This window comes from Myotis brandtii, unplaced genomic scaffold (genome assembly GCF_000412655.1).
Source record: "Myotis brandtii unplaced genomic scaffold, ASM41265v1 scaffold422, whole genome shotgun sequence".
In the NCBI taxonomy this organism is placed as follows: domain Eukaryota; kingdom Metazoa; phylum Chordata; class Mammalia; order Chiroptera; family Vespertilionidae; genus Myotis; species Myotis brandtii.
This window is the reverse complement of record NW_005366171.1, coordinates 2,824,131-2,846,327: the sequence shown is the minus strand read 5'-3', so window position 1 is coordinate 2,846,327 and position 22,197 is coordinate 2,824,131. Positions and strand designations below refer to the sequence as shown.

General features: G+C 50.0%; 1 protein-coding gene across 8 annotated transcripts in view; it reads right to left on the bottom strand.

Moving 5' to 3' along the window:
* Positions 1 to 3,116: 3,116 nt before the first annotated feature.
* Positions 3,117 to 22,197, bottom strand: part of AMPD3 (adenosine monophosphate deaminase 3) — a 44,428-nt gene continuing 25,347 nt past the window's right edge. For all 8 annotated transcript variants that reach the window (XM_005873964.2, XM_005873966.2, XM_005873965.2 and 5 more), the window contains exons 5-15: positions 21,858 to 22,077; positions 19,512 to 19,641; positions 15,592 to 15,786; positions 13,534 to 13,665; positions 12,816 to 12,979; positions 11,953 to 12,079; positions 9,124 to 9,287; positions 7,909 to 8,029; positions 6,573 to 6,746; positions 4,921 to 5,031; positions 3,117 to 3,884 (exon numbers count right to left, since the gene is read on the bottom strand). In XM_005873964.2, the coding sequence (XP_005874026.1) occupies positions 3,708 to 3,884; positions 4,921 to 5,031; positions 6,573 to 6,746; positions 7,909 to 8,029; positions 9,124 to 9,287; positions 11,953 to 12,079; positions 12,816 to 12,979; positions 13,534 to 13,665; positions 15,592 to 15,786; positions 19,512 to 19,641; positions 21,858 to 22,077 (1,715 nt within the window). In that variant the 3' untranslated portion in view covers positions 3,117 to 3,707. The remainder of the gene's footprint in view (positions 3,885 to 4,920; positions 5,032 to 6,572; positions 6,747 to 7,908; positions 8,030 to 9,123; positions 9,288 to 11,952; positions 12,080 to 12,815; positions 12,980 to 13,533; positions 13,666 to 15,591; positions 15,787 to 19,511; positions 19,642 to 21,857; positions 22,078 to 22,197) is intronic.

Sequence of the window (22,197 nt, the reverse complement as noted above, 5' to 3'; positions counted from 1 at the left end):
TTTTTTCTTATCATGTAGTTTCACATTCTCATGTGCCAAATGCTTATATTCCGTAAAGGACTGTTTTGTGTTGTGCTCTGGGGGGTTGTGATGTTTGTGTACTATGTGTTAAAATTCATTTCAAATTGGACTCAATTTTCTTATACCGAATACATATCTGAGTAATAAGGCTTCTTGAAAGTATCTTTTGGTTCATTGATTTTTAACAATGATAAGTTGGATTTATTAAAAGGAAGTCTGAAGAATTTGCATTTTACTGGTTTCTTCTTCATTAAATCAGGCTTATCCAGGAATAAGAAACCTACTTGGAGGTTAGGGAAATCAGCTGATCACCCATGTTTATGCTGGACAACACAATGACAATATAACAAACAGTTTACAGCAGACTTCCATTTTTCTTTCTTATCTTTTAAAAATAATTGATAAAATATTCCATCCTATGACAGTTTTTTAAAATATTTTTATTTTTTATTGATTTCAGAGAGGAAGGGAGAGGGAGAGAGAGATAGAATCATCAATGATGAGAGAGAATAATCGATTGACTGCCTCCTGCACACCCTACACGGGATCGAACCTGCAACCCAGGCATGTGCCCTGACCGGGAATCAAACCGTGACCTCCTGGTTCATAGGTCGACGCTCAACCACTGAGCCACGCCGGCAGGACCCTATAACAGTTTTAATCTTTACCTTGTAAAATCATTTCTAAGATAAAATTAATGTAATTAGAGAAGCATAGAATTTTAGTGCTGAGAAGTGAAAAGCCATTTATAAGGAGTGGTAGTTTATAATTAAATTTACTAATATATGTCATCATGGAGAACACATTTTGGTCTCAAAAGACATAAAAGCCTCCAGCTATATTTTAATCTTGCAGCTGTGTATAGTCTTACTCTCTGGCACCCTCTGTCTTTCTGTTAAGGTATTTATTTAGAGGTTGAGGGTGTGAAAATTCCTGAGGAACTATATCTGTCTGATTAGTGTTCCTTTTATTGTAGTTACACTTGTTCTTTATAATAGTCATTGTTCAGGTATAGAATACGTAGGTATATTATCAACATAGCTCTTTCAGCTGTGCCTAAAAATCCAGAAAAAGATGAATATTGTTTCACCTACACAGCACTCAGAAACAAGTAAAGTGAAAAGCCAGAGGGGTGGTTTGCGATTCTGCTTTAATCCAGGATATGAGGAAGTGAAGGCCCAGGACAGGCCTTGGTAAATACCAACCTAGGAGTTGTGATTTGTTCTCATGAGACAAAAAGCAATGACATTGATAATTTCAGCAATGCAGTTTGAAGTAACACATAATGTGAAGTTGAGCCTTTTAGAGTAAGGGATAACATACTCACAAACTGTTGTTTTAGAAACATGGGATAGTACACAATTACCTTTGATTCCAGCTGTGAACGTGAAAGTAGGATTCCCCCCCCCCCCCAAAAAAGGCAGTTACGTACAATGATGTAATAAAAGTTCAAAGGGCTATAGGAAAAGGAAGGTGTCTGGAAAGTTTACAGGACAGGTAAAATTTTTGCAGTAAGTGCTGGCTGAACAGATTAAAGTAATACCATGGAAAGGGAAATGAACAGGCATGGCAGAAGTTAGAGAGGAAGACAGCAAAGGTTTACTTCCTGGGCTAGTGAGCTCCAGCTTGAAATTTTTTTGTTTCCTAGTGAATGTCATCCATGTCTCAGTCTTAGTTAAAAATGAATTAGTAGTTATTGATAGCTTTCCCTGATGCCCAGTCTTGTCTTACAGTAAAAAACTTAAACATTTGCTTTAAATGGTATTAAGTTGAAATAGTTTTAAATTATGGAGCCGTAGTCCTAACAGACTTTATTTAATAATTACAAACAAATACTTGATACAGATAAAATAACAATGAAAAACTGTACAATGCTTGCAATGATAGGCAAATGTATACAAATGGAGGCTTTTCAAAAATAATAAATGTCTAAAATAATGCCGGGTTTTCATTCAATTTCTTGATTAGTGATAAGATAGCATATATGTTTGCCTAGTTAAAAAGAAAACACTACATTTATTGTTCTGTTGACCAGTGGAGGGGACATGCATTATAAAATAAAGTCACAGGACAAGAAAATCTGAAGTCAAATAAGCATTTTCACAGGCAAAAATAGGATTCTTCCAATCTCATGATTCAGGACTTCCCATAGTTTGCATTTGCTCACAGAAATAAACAAGAAGGTCCTTGAGCAGCTTGTGTACTAAGAGCACATATTCTTAAAAGGTTGCCAAAAGAGAAAGTCATTTATTCAACATATATTTATTGAGCACCTACTATGTACCAGGCACTAGTAACACAGATGAAGAGTACATTGGTCAAGCTTAAATTCAGACTGGTCTTAAAAAATACTTTCTACCTGTCCCCTGGGACCACTTATATATTGGGAAAAAGTCCGTGTGTTAGGTAAGGGACAAAGAAAAAATGCACCGGGTTATAGTGATAAAAGTTAGAACTTTTGTGAGGCCTTGTGGAATAGTGGAGAGAGGGCTGGATTAAGAGTAGGGAAACCTAGTTCTAGTCCTATTACTTACTAGCTGTGTGACCTTAAGTAAATCTCACTTCTCTGGCCCTAATTTTTCATAAGTAAAATGATGATTGGGCTACAATCATTCATAGAATATTAGAGCCAAAAGGGAACAGAGATTATCTAGTCTGGTGCTTTTCAAAGTACTTCAAATAAAAATATGTAGAAGTCCCATTGAAGAAGCAAAGGTAACACCCAGAACCTCACTCCCCTGCCCTCTCACACCAGGAAATGGGGAGGGGGATTCAAGACCTCCATTTGAAAACCTCTCATCTAATCCACTCACTTTTCAGATGAGGAAACCAAGACACAGAATAGGAGGGACTGTTTCAATGTGCACATTTGGCTTCCTAAGTAGAAAGGAGAGAGAAGGGCTAAATAAAACAGTTTTAAGAAATTCATCAAAAATGCAAAAAAAGGTTTTTTGTTGTTTTGTTAATCCTCACGAGGATATTTTTTTCCATTGATTTTAGAGAGAGTAGAAAAGAGGGGGGAGGAGAAGAGAGAGAGAGAGAAACATTGATGTGAGAGAGCCACATCAATTGGTTGCCTCCTGCACACTCAACTGGGGCAAGGAACCTGCAACCCAGGTACATGCCCTTGACCGGAATTGATCCCACAACCCTTCAGTTCAGGGGCCGGCACTCTCTTCACTGAGCACACCGGCCAGGGCAGAAGTTATCTATTTTAATTCTCTCAAAGTAGCTCCTTTATGACAGGGAGCTTTGAAATTGATTTTGTTTAAGGCAGCCAGAGGCCGAAATGAACAACTACCACAAAGACTGTACGGCCTACAGCGGACTATGGCAGAAAACCACACGGACCCCATGTCAGTAGCCACTTGAACCGTGGAAGATCCTGGCCCTAACAATGCAAGCACTAGCGGTTTCAAGAGAAATATTTGGAAAATTAGGAATGAGTACAGACAACTATCTCCCAGATCCCCAAGGAGCAGTCACCACCTATTACTCAGAAATACTAACAGAAGTGGACATGTCGGGTCTTAAAGTGAATGGTACAACCAAAATCACTAGGTTTGAAGGTTCTTCAGAGGCATCCTCTCCCGGAAGGAAAATCCTAGTGTGGTATCTTGACCACTGTTAATCACAGCAGACGTGAAATTAAACCAGAAAGTTGAAATGTATGTCCAGTGCTCGACCTACTTTGTCAGGGCTGTGATCTGTTCTGATTTCATGGCATCAGACAGGAAGCTGAGCTCATTGCATAAGGTCTCGTATCGGAATGCCATCCGGATCTGAGCAACGTTTGTCTTTCGAATATCATTTCCTTCAGGTCCTTCTTTATAATAATTTTGTCCCAGAAACTTCTGCTTTTCCTGTGGCCCAAGAGAAATACAAGTCAAACAGTACACCTTAGATTCCATTCTCTAGCCACACGGCAGCTCTGGCATTCAGCCACACCAAATCAGACGTGCCCCTGAAGCAGGTCCCCCATCAGGGCATCTTTCCCCATGGGGCTCTTACGAATTTCCTCCTGGCCCCCATGTCCTCAGGGATGTCACCCTGACAACCACATTCATTCCCGTCATCTCTGACTATGCCTTCCTTGATCAGAGAGGAAAGATTCCTGCTGGTGAGGAAAATGGCAAGGTGAAGACTCTTAAGAAGTCCCTCCTCAGAGCTGGCAAAGGCAGACAGTTGGGAGTTTGGGGAGAGCCAGTCCAAGGAACCGAGTGCACACACTGAATCTGCAGCCTTTAACTCCTCTGCATCAGCATCAAAAGAGCAACACCGATGCAGCCCTGTTCCTGTACCAGCGACGTCACCCAGAGGAGGTACCCGGGACCTGCGCCACCAGAGCAATGATTCTCAACCCTGCACGTCAGAATCACCCAGGAGGCTGTAAGAAGCTACTGATGTCCAGGTCCCATCCCTAGAGTTTCTTATTCAGCCTAGGTACTCCTCCTCTAGTCAAAAAATACTGAGGGCCTAGTGTGTGCCAGGGGCTATTCTAGGCCGAGGGATATAATGCTGAACAAAACAGCCTCTGCCCTAATGGAACTTACATTCCAGAGGGAAAGACAAAAACACGTAACTACATATTACAACATCAGTAATAATAATATGAAGGAAAGAGTAAATGGATAGAGAAAGGTAAGTGTGTCTATTGCTGAATGGGTGATCAGGGAAGGCCTCTGAGGAGGTGACATTTGAGTAGAGGTCTGGAAAAGGTGACAGAGCAACCAGGAAAATTTGAAAGTCTCCTCCCCGGGGTTCTCCCCTAGAACATGTGACAGAGACCCTGCCTGTCCCCTTCATCACTGATCCCAGAGCCTAGAAAGTACCGGGTCAACAGGCATTCACTGTGCACGTGTTTGAAAGGCCAGGAGGGACAGCGCCGCCACACCGTACCTGATGTGAGAGGCCGCTCTGCAGCACGCTGTTCCTGGCGATCTCACACAGGTCACACGTGCTCAGCTTCCACACTTGAGCAGCAATTGCATATTCTTCCATAAGTGCTTCCTAGAATCCCCCAAAAGTGAATGTATTAGATGGCAGAATATCCATTTCAATGCTGCACAGATTTCCAAAGCTACAAACATCAGACGTTGCAGATTTAATTTTTCTTTCATGACTGGCACCTGGATAATCGAACAACGTCCTCCCCCTAAGACTTTTTGTGTGTGAAATCTCAGGTTACCAAGGAGAGATAGATCAAAGAACACCTACGTAGGTGTTTGTTAACAGCACATGTCTGAAGCCCTGTGCTGGTCATGGGGACACCAGCCTGCTCTCCTGGGACAGTCTCCCGGGACAGGCACACCTTTAGTACCTGCTCATAGTTTGTTATTTATTTAACAGACCATTTCCTTAAGATTGTCCAAAAGTCAAAGTTAATCTGGGTACACTACTAAGAGCAGAGATGGAACCTTAAATAAGGAGAAATGATCAGTATCAGCGGTGAGACAGTGTAATCCCCAAAGGATTTGGGTTTGGGCTGTGCTATCACTTTATCTTCTGGGATGTGAAATGTCTGACTAACCCAAGCCCTTCCATTACCCCACTGCCTCTGTATCTCACAGCAGCGGTTCTTAAGATGTGGTCCCAGGATCCCTGGGGGTCCCCAAGGCCTTTTAAAAGGTCCCCCCTTTTCCAAAGATACGTAGTTGGAAAGGGGAAGGTTTTCTTCCTATACTTTGGTAGAAACAATTTAGCACAACAGATTGCAGCTATGAGAATCCAGCTGTCTTCTATTAAACCGGACATTAAAAGAGATTTGCAAAAATGTAAAACAAGGCCATTCTCAGTATTTTTTTATTTTAGGAAATATGGTTATTTTTCATAAAAATAGCTATTCATGTTAACCTTTAATAGGTTTATCACTAGATATAACTCATGCTCTCTGAGGGCCTCAGTTCTTGAGAGTATAAAGGGATCTTAGACCAAACCTTGGAGAGCCTGTCCTAGAAGACTCTGGGACTTCTGTTTTCACTAATCGGTGGCTGTCTTATCAATACCATCAAAATGTGCTTGTCTCACTAATGGCTGGTCCCCATGCATGACATTGCCTTTCCCTTCCTCTTCCCTTTCCCCAGAGTCCAAAGTGTAATAATAATAACATTATTGAGAAAAATGGTAGCCAACATTTTGAATACAAGCTCTGTACAGATGCTCTGTTAGGCTCTTCACCATCTTAATGAAGCCTCCTCACACTACAGTTAAAAGATAGATGTGAGACAATTTTTTCCCTATTTTACACATGAAGAAGAATAAGATACAGAAACATCAAGTAACTTTACCAACGTCACGGAGCTAGTAAATCAAAGAAAGGGGAAATAGGGAAAGGCAAGGAATGAAATTGTACCTTCAAGATTTCTAAGCCCCCAAAAGAGGGCTCCTGGAAGAACACTTCCTTCCCGCACCAGGAGCTGACCTGCTGTCTTCACGGGGCCACTGCCCTCACCCTGACAGCAGAACTGAGCCGTGCACTGCAGTGAGAGGCCAGGCCAGGACCGGTGCCTGCTGGGAGGACCTGCAGTCCTCACCTCCCCTAAAGTCCTCACCTTTGTGTAGTGGAACTGCATGGGGTCGTCGGTGGAGAGGGACACATGCAGTCCCTTGTGCAGGAACTCCCTCAGAGGGTTTTTGGAGTATTCGAGGAACAGACTGTTGTTGCTAAGAGGAGACATGGCAATGGGGATCTGAGCCAGGTAGTAGAGATACTGCAACACCGGACTCTGCAAAAGAACCACCAAACTCAGGTGACAGGCCAAAGAGGGGAGGGTGGGGAGGGTAAGGCTGGGCAGGGAGGGAGGGAGGGGAGAAGCATTATCAGTGGAAGCCAGGGGTCTGAGCAGTATCTGTGCAAGTCCCCAGGCAAGCCCCAGTTCCCCAAAACCAGGACATCCCATCCCTCCTCCTTTTCCCCGACCTCAACATTCACCTCATTCCTACATCACATGCCCCTCTCTCCCTGGGTCTGCCCTCCTGCCACTGTTGGAAGTGCTCCCTCTTGCCCCCAAAGTGGAGGCATAGCTCAGGGCAGCTGCATGCCCCAGCTGACCCCAAGCTGCATACTCAGCTCCCCTCCCCAGGCGCTGACCTCAGTGGTCAGTCTGGAAGATGCCCCACTTGGTGGTTTTGTTGCTTTGACTGCAAACATTCAGGTTGAGGCTATAAACACTCCAGCAGATGGGAAGGGGCAGACCTAACTGGGCTAGAGAGGTTTCTTTGGTACAGTACCCACCCCACACAGAAATGTGACAGGTGGTTAGACCTCCCAGGACCACAGCAGGGGAGCAGTTTGAGCAAACATCGTCCCTGTGGAAGCGATCCAAGCAATGATGCAGACCACATGCACAGAGTTCATGGGAGCATTATTTACACCAGCAAAAAGCTGGTTCTCTGCCCAGCAACTAGAGATGGTTGAATCAAAGATGGACCATCCAAACGGCAGGCCGTCCTTCCAACAGCCTTTAGAATGAGGAGCATACATACATTGCAGCACAGAAAAATGCTTGTTAAATAAAGTTAAGGGACAAGGAAGGAACAAAAACCTCTGTTTATTATTATAATAAGCATTTAGAAATATGCTCTGGAAGAAAAAAAGATGGAATAGGAAAAACTAAAAAGCTATAAATGGCTGTTTCTATTAAAGCAATAGCAATATTGGTGGGGTTTTTTCCCCCCATTTTTCCATTTGTTGGAAATCCAAATTGTGTTATATTTATAATATCACTTTCATAATTAAATATGAAACGAAAATGACTACAGACAGCCCTGCCCAGGAAAAGGCCCAGAGGCTCCCAGGGGCAAACGAGCCCGGAGATCCCACTCCTCCCCAGGGGAGCCCAGGGCAGGGCTGTCGCTGAAGGCGGATGTCTGTGAATGGCTGGTTACCTTCTTGAGGAGCAGCCCGTGGGAAATGTTGTCGGCAGTCAGGAAAGCAGACACCAGGTGGGTGATGGACCCAGCCTCGCCGCAGTGAGGCCGGAACAGGAACGTGCTCATACCTCGCTCCCTGCAGAACAAGTGAGGCAGGCTCTTGGTCAGCAAGGACCCCTGGTCCACACTGTGCAGGACCCCACAGGCTGGGCCTGCACCCCTAGCTCAGGGCCTACTCCAGGGGAGACAGTAACCCAGCTGACGCAGGGCACCCTGGAAACTGCCCCTCCAAAAATGCAGAGGCCAGGCCCAATGCCTCAGAGCCAAGAGGCACTATCCCTGGGGCACAGAGGGAGCCTAGTGGTAGGAGGAGACTGCCCTGTCCTCCATCCACTCCTCCCCTCCCCTCTTCACCAGGCCTGTAGCCCAGATTCCTAGACTTTCAGAGCAGGAAAAGCCATGAGAAATCATTGAGTCCAACTTCTCTGTTACACAAATGGACAAACCCAGAGAACCCAGAAGGTGGAGTGAGACATTAGAAGCCACTGAGCAGGTCAGTGGTAGAGCTAGAACTAGAGCCCCAAGTCCAAAAGCTCAGCCCAGACTGCCTCCACCCAACACTAGGCCATGTTCTTTCCATCAGAGTTTCATTCAAAACCTCCACCCCACAAACTAGTGAGGCCCCATGCCCAGCAGGGGCGGGAGGGGTGCTAGACTTGCAGAGAGAGGCATGGACGGCTCAGTGTCCTGTGTGCTGGGCGCCTGACTCCTGCCATGTGTGCCTCCATCTGCATGTGTGCCCTGGTGGGAGCCTGGCCTGTAAGACCGTTGGGTACAGGCTCCATGAGGGCCTGGGCTTAGTCTGCTTTGTTCCCTATAATGTGTCCAGTGCCTAGGACAGTGCCTGTCACGTAGCAGGTGCAATAATTTGTTGCATGAATGATTGCAAGTGTGAATACTTGCATGTGTGTTGGCACGTCCTATGCTTGTATCATATCAGGTACAGGCAGGTACACATGTAGGTGTTAGTGTGTGTGTGTGTGTGTGTGTGTGTGTGTGTGTGTGTGTGTGTGCAGGCTTGGAGTCTGGCACCATGGTATGTATGATTGATTGTGCCTATTGTAGTGGGCGTGACTGCCTGTGTACCTGGCCCTGTGTGGGAGGCTGGGGCACGTCCTTGGGTTTGAAGTGTGAGGGCCCGTGGCCGTGGGTGCAGGGCAGCTCACCCACCTGCGGAGGTTGTTGAGCACCATGATGTTGGCATACATGTAGTACAGGTAGTAGCTGTAGGGCGGGTTCTGCTCACTGGTCCAGATGTCCGGGTTGGGGCTCTTGTCCGAGAACATGTGGTCGCTGTGCTTGGACTCATCATCCACACTGTCGAACCCTGTCACCTGGGTGGGACGAGGGGCCCTACATCAAGCCAAGGCAGAGGAGCTGCCGGAGGCCTTGGAGGCCGGGCCTCTCAGGTTCATGCCTCAGCTGGGGGCCCCAGGGCCAGCCTGAGGCACAGTGGCCCCAGGGATGGGGAGTGGGCACAATGCCATCATCTTTCCTCCAGGGCTTCCAAAGGTACCCAGAGGGCCAGACTGAGAGTGCTAAGCCCCTGTGTGATGGTGGCGATGGCGAGGGGACACTCGGGCCAGGTGAACAGCGAGGCAGCCTTACCCACTGCTCATTCCTCTGCTGTGCCAAGGAGGAGGCCAGCGCTGCAGGGTAGCCAGCAGTCCTGCCATCAGCAGCTCTGAGGGGAAGGGGACAGGCATGTCCCATGCACCTACTATACATTAGGCCCTGCTTGAAGCACTTACCACACATCAACTGATTTAATACTCAGTGGCCCTGTGAGGGAAGGCTGGGCTGCAAGCAAACCAGAGCCAAGGCGATTAGCCAGAGACCACAGGCTCTGAGCCTAAATGGGCTCAACATCTGGACTCCGGGGCTGTAGGTGGAGAGTGCCCAAGGGCATGTTCCAGGTGTAGTCACGTAAAAACAGCTGGGATGCTTCACAAACAGGCCAAGGTGGGCCCCATCCAATATGGCTTCCTTGGAGGGCTGAGCCATGGCTCTGGGAGGAGGTGGCACTACACACCACCTCTCCCCGGGAGCTGCCCTCTGAGCCAGGTCAGAGAAGTTCGGAGACTCCCACCTTCCACTTCAGTTACACCTCGGCTGGGGTCCAGACTATGCCCTGGGGCCCCACCCTCGGCACCGGCTTCCTAGTCACCTGCTCCCAGAGGTCAGGCCCTGACCATAAATGTACCTGTGAGGACACAGCCTCTTAGCCAGCATGTGTGGCAGTTTGCTAACACGTGTCCCTCCTTACACTCAGCCAGAGTGGGGCTCTAGGAAGGGCCCCTGAAAGACTGCCCACTTCGCTCCACACTGGCCCCAGCTGGGTCTGCCAGCCTCTCTCAAAGGAGCAACGGACCACGAGGGGCTGGGCAGAATCTTCCCCGTCACAGAGCCCTATGTGTCAAAGGAACAAGGCCCCCCCTATAGCTCTCGGCATGACCTGGACGGGCATGGGGGACCAGGAGGACTCAAGTTCTGCTCTGTCCCCACTAGCTCCAGCTTCACCGGGCATGGGGGTAACATCAGCCCCTCTACTGAACTCTATACCAACGGATGCAGGGCCTGGAACTGGACCTCCCACAGGCCTCAAGCACAAAATATATACAAACCTTAATACTTCCTCCTCCTGCTCAAGCCTGCTCTTCCTTCATTGTCAGCAATGGCCCCTGAAAGGCGTACCCCCGCCAAGACCCCAGGCACCAGGAGGCCCCCTGGACCTCTCCCTGTAGCCCACCTTCAGGCTCCACCCTGTCCTGTCAATCTACACCCATGCCCAGCACGCTGCCCGGAGTCCTGGCCTGCCTCCCGCATAAGCCACACTTTTCTTACTTAGGAGGCCGTCTGGGATGGGGATAACAACACCTGCTCGGGAGTCAGGCAGCTGGATATGAGTCCCAGTTCTGCCACTTTTCCGTTTTTATCTCCTCATGTGTAAACTGGAGCTAGTAGCTTTGTAGGGCTGGTGTGAGGATTAAATGGGACAGTCCCTGGAGGGCGCCTAGCACAGGGTCTGACGCACAGCAAGCACATAATGCTGCTTATTATCAACACAGGGTCCAACACACGGCTAGTACATAACACTCTTATTATTAACACCAACCATGGTGTAAAGTAGGGCAGCCATGAGGCTGAAGCAGGATAGCGTCACGTGCGGGCCCCGGAGCAGGCAGCAGCAGTAGCAGGGCTGTACGGCTAGTTCAAGCCCCCGTCCGTCTGACTGCTAACAAGCCCCTGACTCATCTTGACCCTTTCCCCCACCTCCAGCCACCTTCTGTTCCAGGCCACTCACCACACAGCAGCCAGGACGATGTTTGTCTAAAACAGATTCAGTGATGTCCCTCAGCTTGTTGAAACCCTGTCCTGGTAGCCTCCCCGCCCCTCCACATACAGACATTCACAAACTCAACCACCCTACCCCATGACCCCAGCCTTCTGGAATCTCCCCTGCCTCCCTGTCAGAAATCTTCCCCAGAACCTCCACCAGATATTGTCCTTGCTTCTCACTGTCCTCAGCTACCTCTATGCCAGGCACACAGAGCAAGCGACCAGCGCCTGCCCCACGATGCCCTTTCTGGTTAGGTCTCCCACGCCCCTTCTCTCCCTCTCGCATGGAACTAAACAGACATGGAAGATAAATATATTGTGTGAGGCTTGTGTGCTTAAGGTGTGAGGACCGTCTTTCTAAGTAAAAGCAGGAGAGCTGAAATGTCTGCGTCTCTAAAGAAGCTGCTGCTTGGTGCTGCTGGTGCAGGACCCAGTCTTTCCAGCCCCACCTGGCCAGGCACTGACTCCTCAGTCTACCCTGTGCTGCCCATCCCAGCACCCACCCAAGCCCCAGGGTGCCCCTGAGGAGCCTGGTGGGGCTGGCAACCCCATGCCTGGGCACAGGAGTGACAGACCTGAGAAGGGGAGCCTGATGGCCCACAGGGAATCCTCTCCTCTCTCCGCCTCCACGCACATCGCCTGGGCACCACCCACACTTACATATTTCAGGAAGAGGTGAAGCTCTCGGTGATCTTGGGGGTTGATTGTGGCCTCAAAAAGGGGCAGGAAGATGTTCTCCAGCATCTTCCCAAAGCTTGGCAGCAGCTTCTTTGACCTAAATATGTCACTGGGGAAAGTGAAGACGACGATCAAGCTGGACCCAACAGCCCCCTTGGCCTGTCTGAGATCGACCTCAGTCACTTCCCATTCAAACAAAACACCCTGAGTGGAGGCAGAGATGCGGCTTGAACACTGTCCTTCCCCTCCTCTCCAACTCCCAGCAACATCTGCACTACTAGCATTGGTTGGCAAACTCGGCACCTACCCAAGCCCCTCCGAGAGCTTTCTCGAGCCAGAGGCCACACTGGGAGAAGGGTGGAGGGATTCAGGGTGACCACGGAGATGAGTCTTCCTATTCCCCAGGGATCCAAACTCTCTGCCACTCAGCTCAGTTCCCCTAAAGCACAGGCCTCAGTCCGCCCAGGGGCCATGAACCCCACCCCCATCAGCCAGACAGCTGGAGAGGACAGTGGTGGTCTCTGAGTCAGATCCAGGGGAGGGCCAGCAATGCAGGCCACCATCAGGTGCCCGACTCCCTGGTGCTCACCCAAAAGGACCTCCGCATCCTGCAGTGAGAAGACAGGCAGCAGTTCCCACCAGGCATTTGCGTACATATGTTCTTTAAAGAGTAAGAGTTTGTCACAAAGACATCCCTGCTGAGCACCCCTTCCTATAGGAAAATCCCTGGGAGAAGCGGCCTAAGTGGGCACTGGAACAGGTCTCAATAGTACAGACTCAGCGGCCCAGGCGGGACAGGTGGGGGGCCCCGGGGGCACAGGCAGACAGGGGGCCGCCTCACTTACTAGATCCGGGGCACCTGGATGATCCAGCGCATGTTAGGAGAGTAGACCTTGTGCTGGATGAACCAGTGGGCCAGGTTGAGCCACTCATCAGGACTGCGGCCGTAGATGGAGAGCCTTGGCTCTGAGTACTGGTACTTGCTCTCCTCCAGCTCCCGGGCCACCTCCTGGGCAGCAAGAAGAGCTCAGGTCAGGCCACGAGCACCCCGGCTGCTGGATCCTGCAGCTCCCTCAGCCACCTGCTCCCAGGCTGGGGAGGCCTCATCTACATCACCTGGCTGCCAAGCAAGTACTCACTCGCCTCAGCAGAGGCTCCTTCCTGGAGAGAAAGGCCTTGGGTCTGCACCATCACAGCATAACCAGGCCAGGCAGCAGACACGGCTCCCCAGGGAGCTCAGCTGCTCCCAGCCAAGCTCAGACTGCAAATAGACAGGGCAGCAAGGCTGGACGCTGTGAATGCTCTCAGGGTGGACACCCTCCTCCTCCTCTTGCCCACAGTCCACACAGTGGACACATTCAGCACCAGCCTGTCCACACTCGGAGCCGACAGCCGGGGCCAGAGCACTGGGCCCCTGAGCACCTGAGCTCGCCGGAGCTGGATGGTGGGTGGGCAGGGATTCGGGAAGGAGAAGATGACAAGGAGGCCAAACGCAACCCCCTTCTGCGGGCAGATGCTGGCAGGTGTCTGAGGAGGGCTTGGAGAGGCTGCGGGCCCACTCACCTTGACCATCCGAGCAAAGTACTCTCCTCCCAAATAGTTTTCCGTTTTCAAATACAGGTCACGCAGCTCACTGGCCCCCACAGGATTGTATTTAGAGTTGAACTTGTCGAAGCGGTGGAATGTCTGCCGGCCCTGGAGAGAGGGGGCCACAGCCAGATTCACCGCTTTGTTCTACGGCCACCACAGCCATTCCCCTCTCCAGGCCTTTACAAGGTGATCTGACACAGGGCCACACTGAAAGGTCTTCTCTGTCAGTTCTTGCATAAAATCAAAATGTCCTGGGGCCAGGACCATGCATCTTCACTCTGTCAGCCTTGGGGTCCTTTTGTGGGGGGCCCTTGGTGAAGGAGGACCAGGGCATTGTGCTCTAAGCTGCTATGGCTAAAAGCATGGCTGACTGAGTGAGCAGAGGATGCTAAACTATTGAATGATCAATAAAGTGTGCCCTGACCAGCCAGTGTGGCTCAGTGGCTGAGTGTCGACCTATGAACCAGGAGGTCACGATTTGATTCCCGGTCAGGGCACATGCTGGGGTTGCAGCTCAATTCTCTGTGTGGGGCTTGTTACTATACTCTTTCTCTCTCTCCCTCTCCCTACGTCTCTGAAATCAATGAAAATATATATTTTTTTAAAATAAAAATAAAGTATGTCCTATTACTAGTTAAATTTCATAATGCACTTTCTTCACCTTATCGCATTCAGTGTTTTGTTTGTTTATGCAACAGATTTTTTTATTATAACACAACATTTACCATCATAACCATTTGTAAGTGTACAGTTCAGTGGTATTAAGTACATTCATATTGTTGTACAACCATTACCACCATCCATCTCCAGAACTCTTTTCATCTTGTAAAACTGAAATTCTGTACCTATCCTATATAATAAAAGGCTAATATGCAAATCAACAGTATGGTGGATTGACCTGTCACTATAATGCACACTGACCCACCAGGAGGCAGATGCTCAACACAGGAGCTGCCCCCTGGTGGTCAGTGCACTCCCAAGGGGAGTGCTGCTCAGCCAGAAACCAGGCTCAGGGCTGCCGAGTGCAGCAGTGGTGGCGGGAGCCTCTCCTGCCTCCACGGCAGCGCTAAGGACCCTTCGCAGGGAGCAGGCCTAAGCCAGCAGTCGGACATCCCCCAAGGGGTCCTGGACTGCGAGAGGGTGCAGGTTGGGCTGAGGGACGCCCCCTCCAGTGCATGATTGTCATGCACCGGGCCTCTAGTTAAACAATAACTCCCCATTCTCCCTTCCCCCAGTCCCTAGCACTCTTTTTTTTTTTTTTATCCCTAGCAATCTTTTTTTTTTTTTTTTTATCCCTAGCAATCTTTATTCTCCTTTCTGTCTGGATGAAATTGCATATCCTATGTACCTCACACAAGTGAAATCATACACTACTTATCCTTTTGTATATGGCTTCTTTGACTTAGCATAATGTTTTCAAGGATCATCCACATTATGGCAGATGTCAGCACTTCATTCTTTTTTAAGGCTGAAAAGTATTCTATTATATGGATATACCACATTTTGTTTTTTCATTCATTTATTGATGAATTCTTGGGTTGCTTCTACCTTTGGGGCATAGTGAATAATGCTGCATTAATGTGTAAGTATCTGTTTTAGTCTCTGCTTTCAGTTCTTTTGGGTACATACTTAGGAGTGGAATTGCTGAGGAAACTCCATTACTATGTAGCTGCACCATCATTTAGTATTTTAATAACTTTGAAATGTCAATAGGCATGTTGCATTAAGCATTTTATAGGCAAGGAAATTAAAGCTTAAGTGAGTGGCTTAGGGGCACACAACTGCTAAGTGACCGAAATGGAAATAGAACTGGGACCTGCCTGACTCCATGTCACATACTTTTGTCCCCTGGCCCAGGGCTGCTCCCAGCCAGTTATTCTGAGGCCAAATTATCTCTCACAGTCGCCACGGCTAGAACAGAAAGAACTGCTTGCACAGTCAGCCTCTCTCCAAACACAATCATGGCTTCTTTTCAGGTGGCTGACTCCCCAGCCGGGACTGCCTGAGGCCCCGGGGCGGAAGCTCACTCACCGCGTGGACGTCCAGCGAATCCACAGTGAGGTCGTAAGGGTCCATGTGCAGGCTGTCGAACACCTGCCGCAGGGTGATCTTCTGGCCCTGCTTCTCGGCCACGATTCTGTCAGGCTCCGTCTGGTACGTGTGCTTGATAAAGCGCAGCAAGTGCTTCTGATTCATGCAGGCAGCCGCGTGGATGTGCGTGTCCACCTGCAACACAGCATCCCCCAACCCGTGAGCCGGGCCGCCTCCTCTGGCAACAAGAGTTAGGATGTCCAACCCTCAGGGTGCCGCCAATACCTGGATGCCCCCCTCCCCACTTCTTCTCTAGACTTTGGAACTGGTCTCCCTCCAGCCTTGCTGCCCAATTCATCTCCTTCCAGCATCTAGAAATCTTTTTAAGCTGTAGATTGGATCCGGCTACTTCTGTTAACGAAACATCAGTGCCCCTCGTGTCTTCAAGATTAAGCTCAAGCTCCGTAGCCTGGGATTCCAGGCTTACATCAAACCTTACCTCTCCCCTGCCAGGGCCCTGCTTTATGCTCCAGCCATGCCACACCATTGCCAGGTGCCCCTGGCACCATGCTATTCCACACCGCATCATTGCCCATGCATGTCCTCAGCCTGGCATTCCTTCTTTTCTCCTCGTCAATCTCAGCCACCTGAAAACTTCCTAAAACCTCCTCCATTTGAAAGCTAGTCCTGATCCCCCAAGCACAGCTGATGAGTCTCCCTTACCCAACCTCGGGAGCCGGCACAGACTCTCCCTGTACTGTACATGTCCTCTGATCCTCTCCAATATTTTCCTGGCTCCTCCTTCACTAGACAGGACAGGGACCATGTCCAGTGCATGTAAGTCTCTATAGCAGTGGTTCTCAACCTTCTGGCCCTTTAAATACAGTTCCTCATGTTGTGACCCAACCATAAAATTATTTTCGTTGCTACTTCATAACTGTAATGTTGCTACTGTTATGAATCGTAATGTAAATATCTGATATGCAGGATGGTCTTAGGCGACCCCTGTGAAAGGGTCGTTCGACCGCCAACAGGGTCGCGACCCACAGGTTGAGAACCGCTACTCTAGAGCCTGGAACAATGTTTTACTTAAATCAGTGGATGGCCAAATAAACAAATGAACCGGTATAATAGGTTCCAATAATTTTGATGATGTCCATATCCTCATATAATCTCAAGGCCCACCAACTGTCCCACAAAATCCCACTCTACCCATTGACCTCTCTTGAGCCTTCCATTCAGATGCCAGCCCCAAAGAAACAGAGCCCGAGCTAAGCTGCGGATAACCTGAGGTCACAGTGGGCATCCTGGTCCCCCTTCCAAGAGCCCAAAGGACCTAAGGGAGGTTCGTGGGGAGGGTGGCAGCAGCCTCACAGGCCAGAGTGCAGCTGGCTGCCACGCCACACTCTGCAGTTACTACTGCGGCTGACTGGGCACCCTGCCAGGGCTGGGGTGAAGAGGCGGCTGACCTCAGGCCTGGGAATGCTGTCCCGCTGACCGGGCATCACCAAGTCATGCCAAACCAGACATTTGATCCACTGAACCTCTCTGGGCATTATACCAGGCAGCCCATGTTGTTGGCCACATCACTCACTCATCAAGGCGCTTCCTGCCATTAATCCAGAAAGATAGACCACTAGACATCAGAGCAACGCAGCCATTCAAAGCACCAAAAGCACCGTGTAAAGGCTCAGACACCTCAGGGCTGAGCTGGGCTCATGTGGAGGCACAAAAGAAGGTCAGCTTGGCTCAGTCCAAAAGAAGGTCACCACCTCAGCATGACTCAGCACATTCTGGGGTTTCTGGTCGTGTCCTCCAGCTTACCAGTGACACACTGCAGGGGGTACAGTCTGTCTTTACCCCCCTGAGTCACAAGATGAGGGAGGAAAACAACTGGACCACCCAGGAAGCATCCACACTCCAAAATCTCCAAGACAATTGTTTTTGGAACAAGTAAAAGATGTCAGTGTTTTCAATTCATCGTTAAGATCCAAATGCATTCCTTCTTTCATCTAACCCCCAGGTCTAGTAAACAAACAGAGTTTCCAAACAGGGCTGGCCAAACCTGGCTCCTGAGCCAACACTGACCATTCCATACCCATGGTGGACACCAATAATCAATCACAGCACTCTTTTCACTAAGCTTTGGGAGCAGCCTGAGGTAGCCACTCCCAATTGGTTGTTTGGCACAGAAGATGAAACCTATTTGCTACCCTTGATATGACACTTAAGCCAGAGTGAATATGGCCTAATTCTACCCAACTCCTAAGCAGCAAACACACTCAGCCTCTCATTCTTAGCTCTGAGCGGAAACCAGTTATCTCAGTTACACAGCTGCTGGCCTCATGATGTCGTAACCCATGACCTGCTGCAATGTTGCAGGTGCTTTCACAAACACTGCCCACATCATGGCCATGCACAGCTCCTGGGAGCCCGGCCCTAGTGTGCCCCCAGGACTCTGCCAGCCACCTCGGGAATGTGGAGGCCACCCTCTCAGCCCAGCCTGGATTTCAGAAAGCCAGCTCTCCCCGCATAGTAGATGCTTCCAGGGTAAGATAAAATAGCCAGCTCCCAAGAGGTGGGGAGGGGCAGGCACAGGCCTGAACTCAGAGCAGACCTGGATTTATGGACTGACTGTGGGGCCAGAGAACAGGTGACTGTGTCACAGCACAGGGGTCAAGGCCATCTCTGTCCAGACAGCACATTAACCCCAGAGAGACAGGGAACCCTGAGGATGGGCTCTGGTATGTAACACAGCCCCATAAGGACTCTCCCACATCGTGGCTATAGAGCAGCTGGTTGGCCCAGGAATACCCACTGGGCCCCACCTCAGAAACCAACAGTGTGGGAACCAGTGCTGTCAGCAAGGCCACCTCGGCCCCAGGCAACAGGAAGCAGTCAGGCCCAGAGCATATGCGTCCAGAGGGCAGGACTGCATTGAGCTTGGACACTCATCTGGCCAGTGCTGGACATGTGGGTGCATCTGGGCAGGGCTGAGAGGAGCTGACAGAGACACGGAGGCACCCATCTGTATGAACACCTAGGTTCACAGAGAAGGAACAAATGGTGCTTGGAGGTGAAAATGCCAGGTAGGTGGTGTCTACGTACATCCATTCGCCTCTGTCTGGAAAACCCCGAACACTTCCAGAAGCCTCACAGCCCAGGAGCTGAAGCCAAACTCTCATTTCTTAAGGATCCCATCCAAGTGGGAGTCCATGGCAGACTCCATGATGCTTAACAGACAGGACCCTGAGGCTTCCCCAGATGGAGCCTTCCGTCTCCCATTGCTGAGTGCTGCCCACCTGAGCTGGGCTTTCCCAGAGGATCCACATCCTCCCTGGGCCCACCTACAAGAAGTGACTCTTGTTCAACATCAAATGCCCCATGCTTAGCACTACTCCCTTGCTTCTCTGTATATTAGTTAAATGGAAGAAAATGGAAAAGCCAGAAACTGAGATCATTTACCACCTGAGTCCAGGCCAAGCCCTCTCATCCACTCTAGAGAGGGGCAGAGGGGAGCACATACTTTTCTTTAAATACACTTGATTCCAAAGGAAGCAAAATCTCGAGTTCCCAAGTCCAAAGAGGTCTTAACAGTCTTTTCTCTCCGTGATGAATTTAATACATCCTCTACCTTAAAAATAACCTGGCCTCAACTGATGACCAATGAACAGGTCATGCCTATTTTCCAAGGTAGAGGACACATTTCAACATATGCACAACATGGGTATCACGTACCATCTGGGGCATGATGGCCTGACACACAGAAGGCAGCACGCTGGTCTTCCTTCTGCACACACACATCACCTGCTCTGGCCAAGGAAGGCCACACAAGGGCACCAGCCCCAGACTGACTCAGGGCATCCCTGTAGGTTAGAAGAGCGATGGGAAGGGGTCTGAACCCTGCCCCAGGAACACACCTTTCTCACATTATAGAAGTCTCGGTGGGGGTTACTCTTCAACTCTTTGAACTCAGACATCTCATTTAACATCTCGTGAAGGCTGAACTTGGATTCCAGAAAGTTCAATCGCCGGTGACAATATGTTTTCCTGCAGGTTGGAAAGGGAGAGAAACCTTAGTTGAGAAGTCTCATCCAGCTCTCCGGTTTGGAGACCTCCAGGGTCTGCAGGGACCCACCTTCAAGTAGAAGGTCAGGATGGAGCAGGGAGGGATGAGGTCCCAGCTTTCTACAGACCCAGCTGAAGGAGCTGTGTAACCACATCCGTGTGCTCTGAAGTAAATGAGCAGCTGATACAGGGCAGTGGCGCTGACTTTGCAACCTCATACAGGTTCTTTGACTTCTAGCTCTGTGCTTAGGCAACGGATCTTGAGCCTCTATTTCCCATGAACAAGTAAGAAGCTGGCAATGCCCAGATTAACGGGAGGGTGAAACTGGTTTATGCATGTGGAGAGGATGCTCAATAAAAGTCTCCCTCCTTGACTGCTTCCTTTTCTTTTCCTCCCATCTATCCTCAGCCACCTTTGATTCTTTGAAAGGAGTTTAACTTCTTCCTAGGAGATTGGTAATACAGTCAAACTCTCAGGCGTGACCTGCCCATCTTGGCCTGCTCCCAACCCCAAGACCCAAGGACCTCTCAGCTCTGAGGTTTCATTGTGGGCAGATGAGGAATGTAGAGATGTCTGTTACTAGGACAGAAATCTCTGCTCTGACTGATGCCACCACCAGTTGGCAAAAAAAGCCATTAGGGGTGAATGGGGGTGCCCCCTGCTCAAGGCCAGCTGCCAGCCACACCTAGCCCGGATGCCTGGCCACACGCCTGTGCCCACAGCCACACAGAACCTTCAGCCACAGTTCATGCCATGTGCTTCCTTGTGCCCCCCACAAACAGCAGCTCCTTTAGCATCCAATCACTTAGACCTTCATAAAGAGCGGCTGTGGCCCCTGGAACAGCATGGTCATCTGCCAGTCAAGATGAGCCCCAGAGAGGAGCGCAGGAGTGTATCGGTCACCAGGGATTTCAAAGATCACCTTGAGGAGGAAACTGGTCTTGCAAGGCATGTCAGGCCATAAAAACTGTGAACAATGAACTGCCCTGGGGCGGGGGGAAGGTCATTATCACTGGCCCCAGGACAGATCATTGGATCTGGGGACCTCAACACCTGGGGCCCTTCCTGTAAGCCTGCAGAAAAGGGGTGGAACCATATCTGCAAGACAAAGATCCCAGAATGTTATAAAAGGTGAAGCCCTCTGCGTGTTTCTTCACTCTGATTTGGAAATTATTCCCGGAGTCCACTAGTGTTAATAAACGGGGTTCCTCCCTTTCTCTAGGAAGCGTGCTTGGTATTTCTTTGGTCTTCTGTAACAACCTCGCGCAGTCCCTCTCCCCAGTAGGATTCACCTTAACAAACTCCCAGACAGGACGGCCACTGAGCACACACCCTCACCCTCTTTCCCTCCTTCCCAAGGCTTTCCCTCAAAGCTCCTCCCTTTGGCTGAGGTGAGCCTCCCAGGAACTGTCCCTCCCCTCTTCCAGGTCTTATCTGCCCTCTGATCAGGGAGGAGCAAGACCGACCTGCCCATCCCCCTCGGGGCCCACTCTCCTCCCTTGGAGACTGGCCTCACACTCATTCCCAGTAAAACCCAAAAGGCAAGGCAAGAAAGAAGTTCCTCAGTAGTGACCAGCACCCTCTCCCTCCCCGAGACTCCTAGTCCTGCCTGGGCACACCCAGCACAGCCACCCAGGGTCCAGTCATGCTGCACTTCCATTGCTGATTAGCTTAAGTGCTCACCAAGAAGTGAGGGGCCAAAGTCAAGAAGACAACTGCCTGCCAGGTTAACAAGAGCCAAGCCCACAAGCATCATGGGGGTCGTGGCACAGAGTTCCCAGGCTCCCTGCACTCTCCCCTCCAGAAACACAGAAAACCCAACACCTGAAACAACAGCCTTGACCGCTCCTCCACCATCTACAGGAATGCCCTGGGCTGGTGACTGTGCAAGGCAATCATCATGCCTGGGGAGCAGAGTGATAGCCATTCTAAGGTGCACATGTGGCCACCAGCAAACATGAGCTCCACACCTACGCATGCAGGACAGGAAATACCAACTCTAATATGCCAACCTGTGATGGAGAACTGTTGCAGAAACCCACAGGGCACGGGGTAGAGGGAAACCACTCTCTTTCTGAGGTGGTTTAAATGCGAGAAAACCCAGAGCAAAGGGGTGACCTAGATGGCTTTTCCCAGCCCTCTCCCTACAGAATAGCACCCATGCCAGGAGAGGCAGACTGGGGGGCAGCTGGCTTACGTGGGGCCATCAGTGATGAGGGCCAGGATGTGGCTCATGTCCACCGTGTAGGTCTCCAGGTCGGGGTAGGGCAGGCTGTGGGGCTCCTGGCATTCCAGCATCTTCTCGTCGTCGTACACGAAGAGGATGCCCCCCTGCATGCGGACCAGGTAGCCCAGGTTGGGGGGAGCATCATCTATACAGTAAGGGTCTTCCTGGGGCAGTGGGAGAGGGTGGAATTCTGCAAAACAGGATTGAGCGATGGCAAAGTGCCCTTGACCTCATGAGCTCACGTGGGCTCCAAAGGCACATTCTCGGCGAGGCTTGTTCTGGTCATCCCATACAAAAACCACTACCCCAC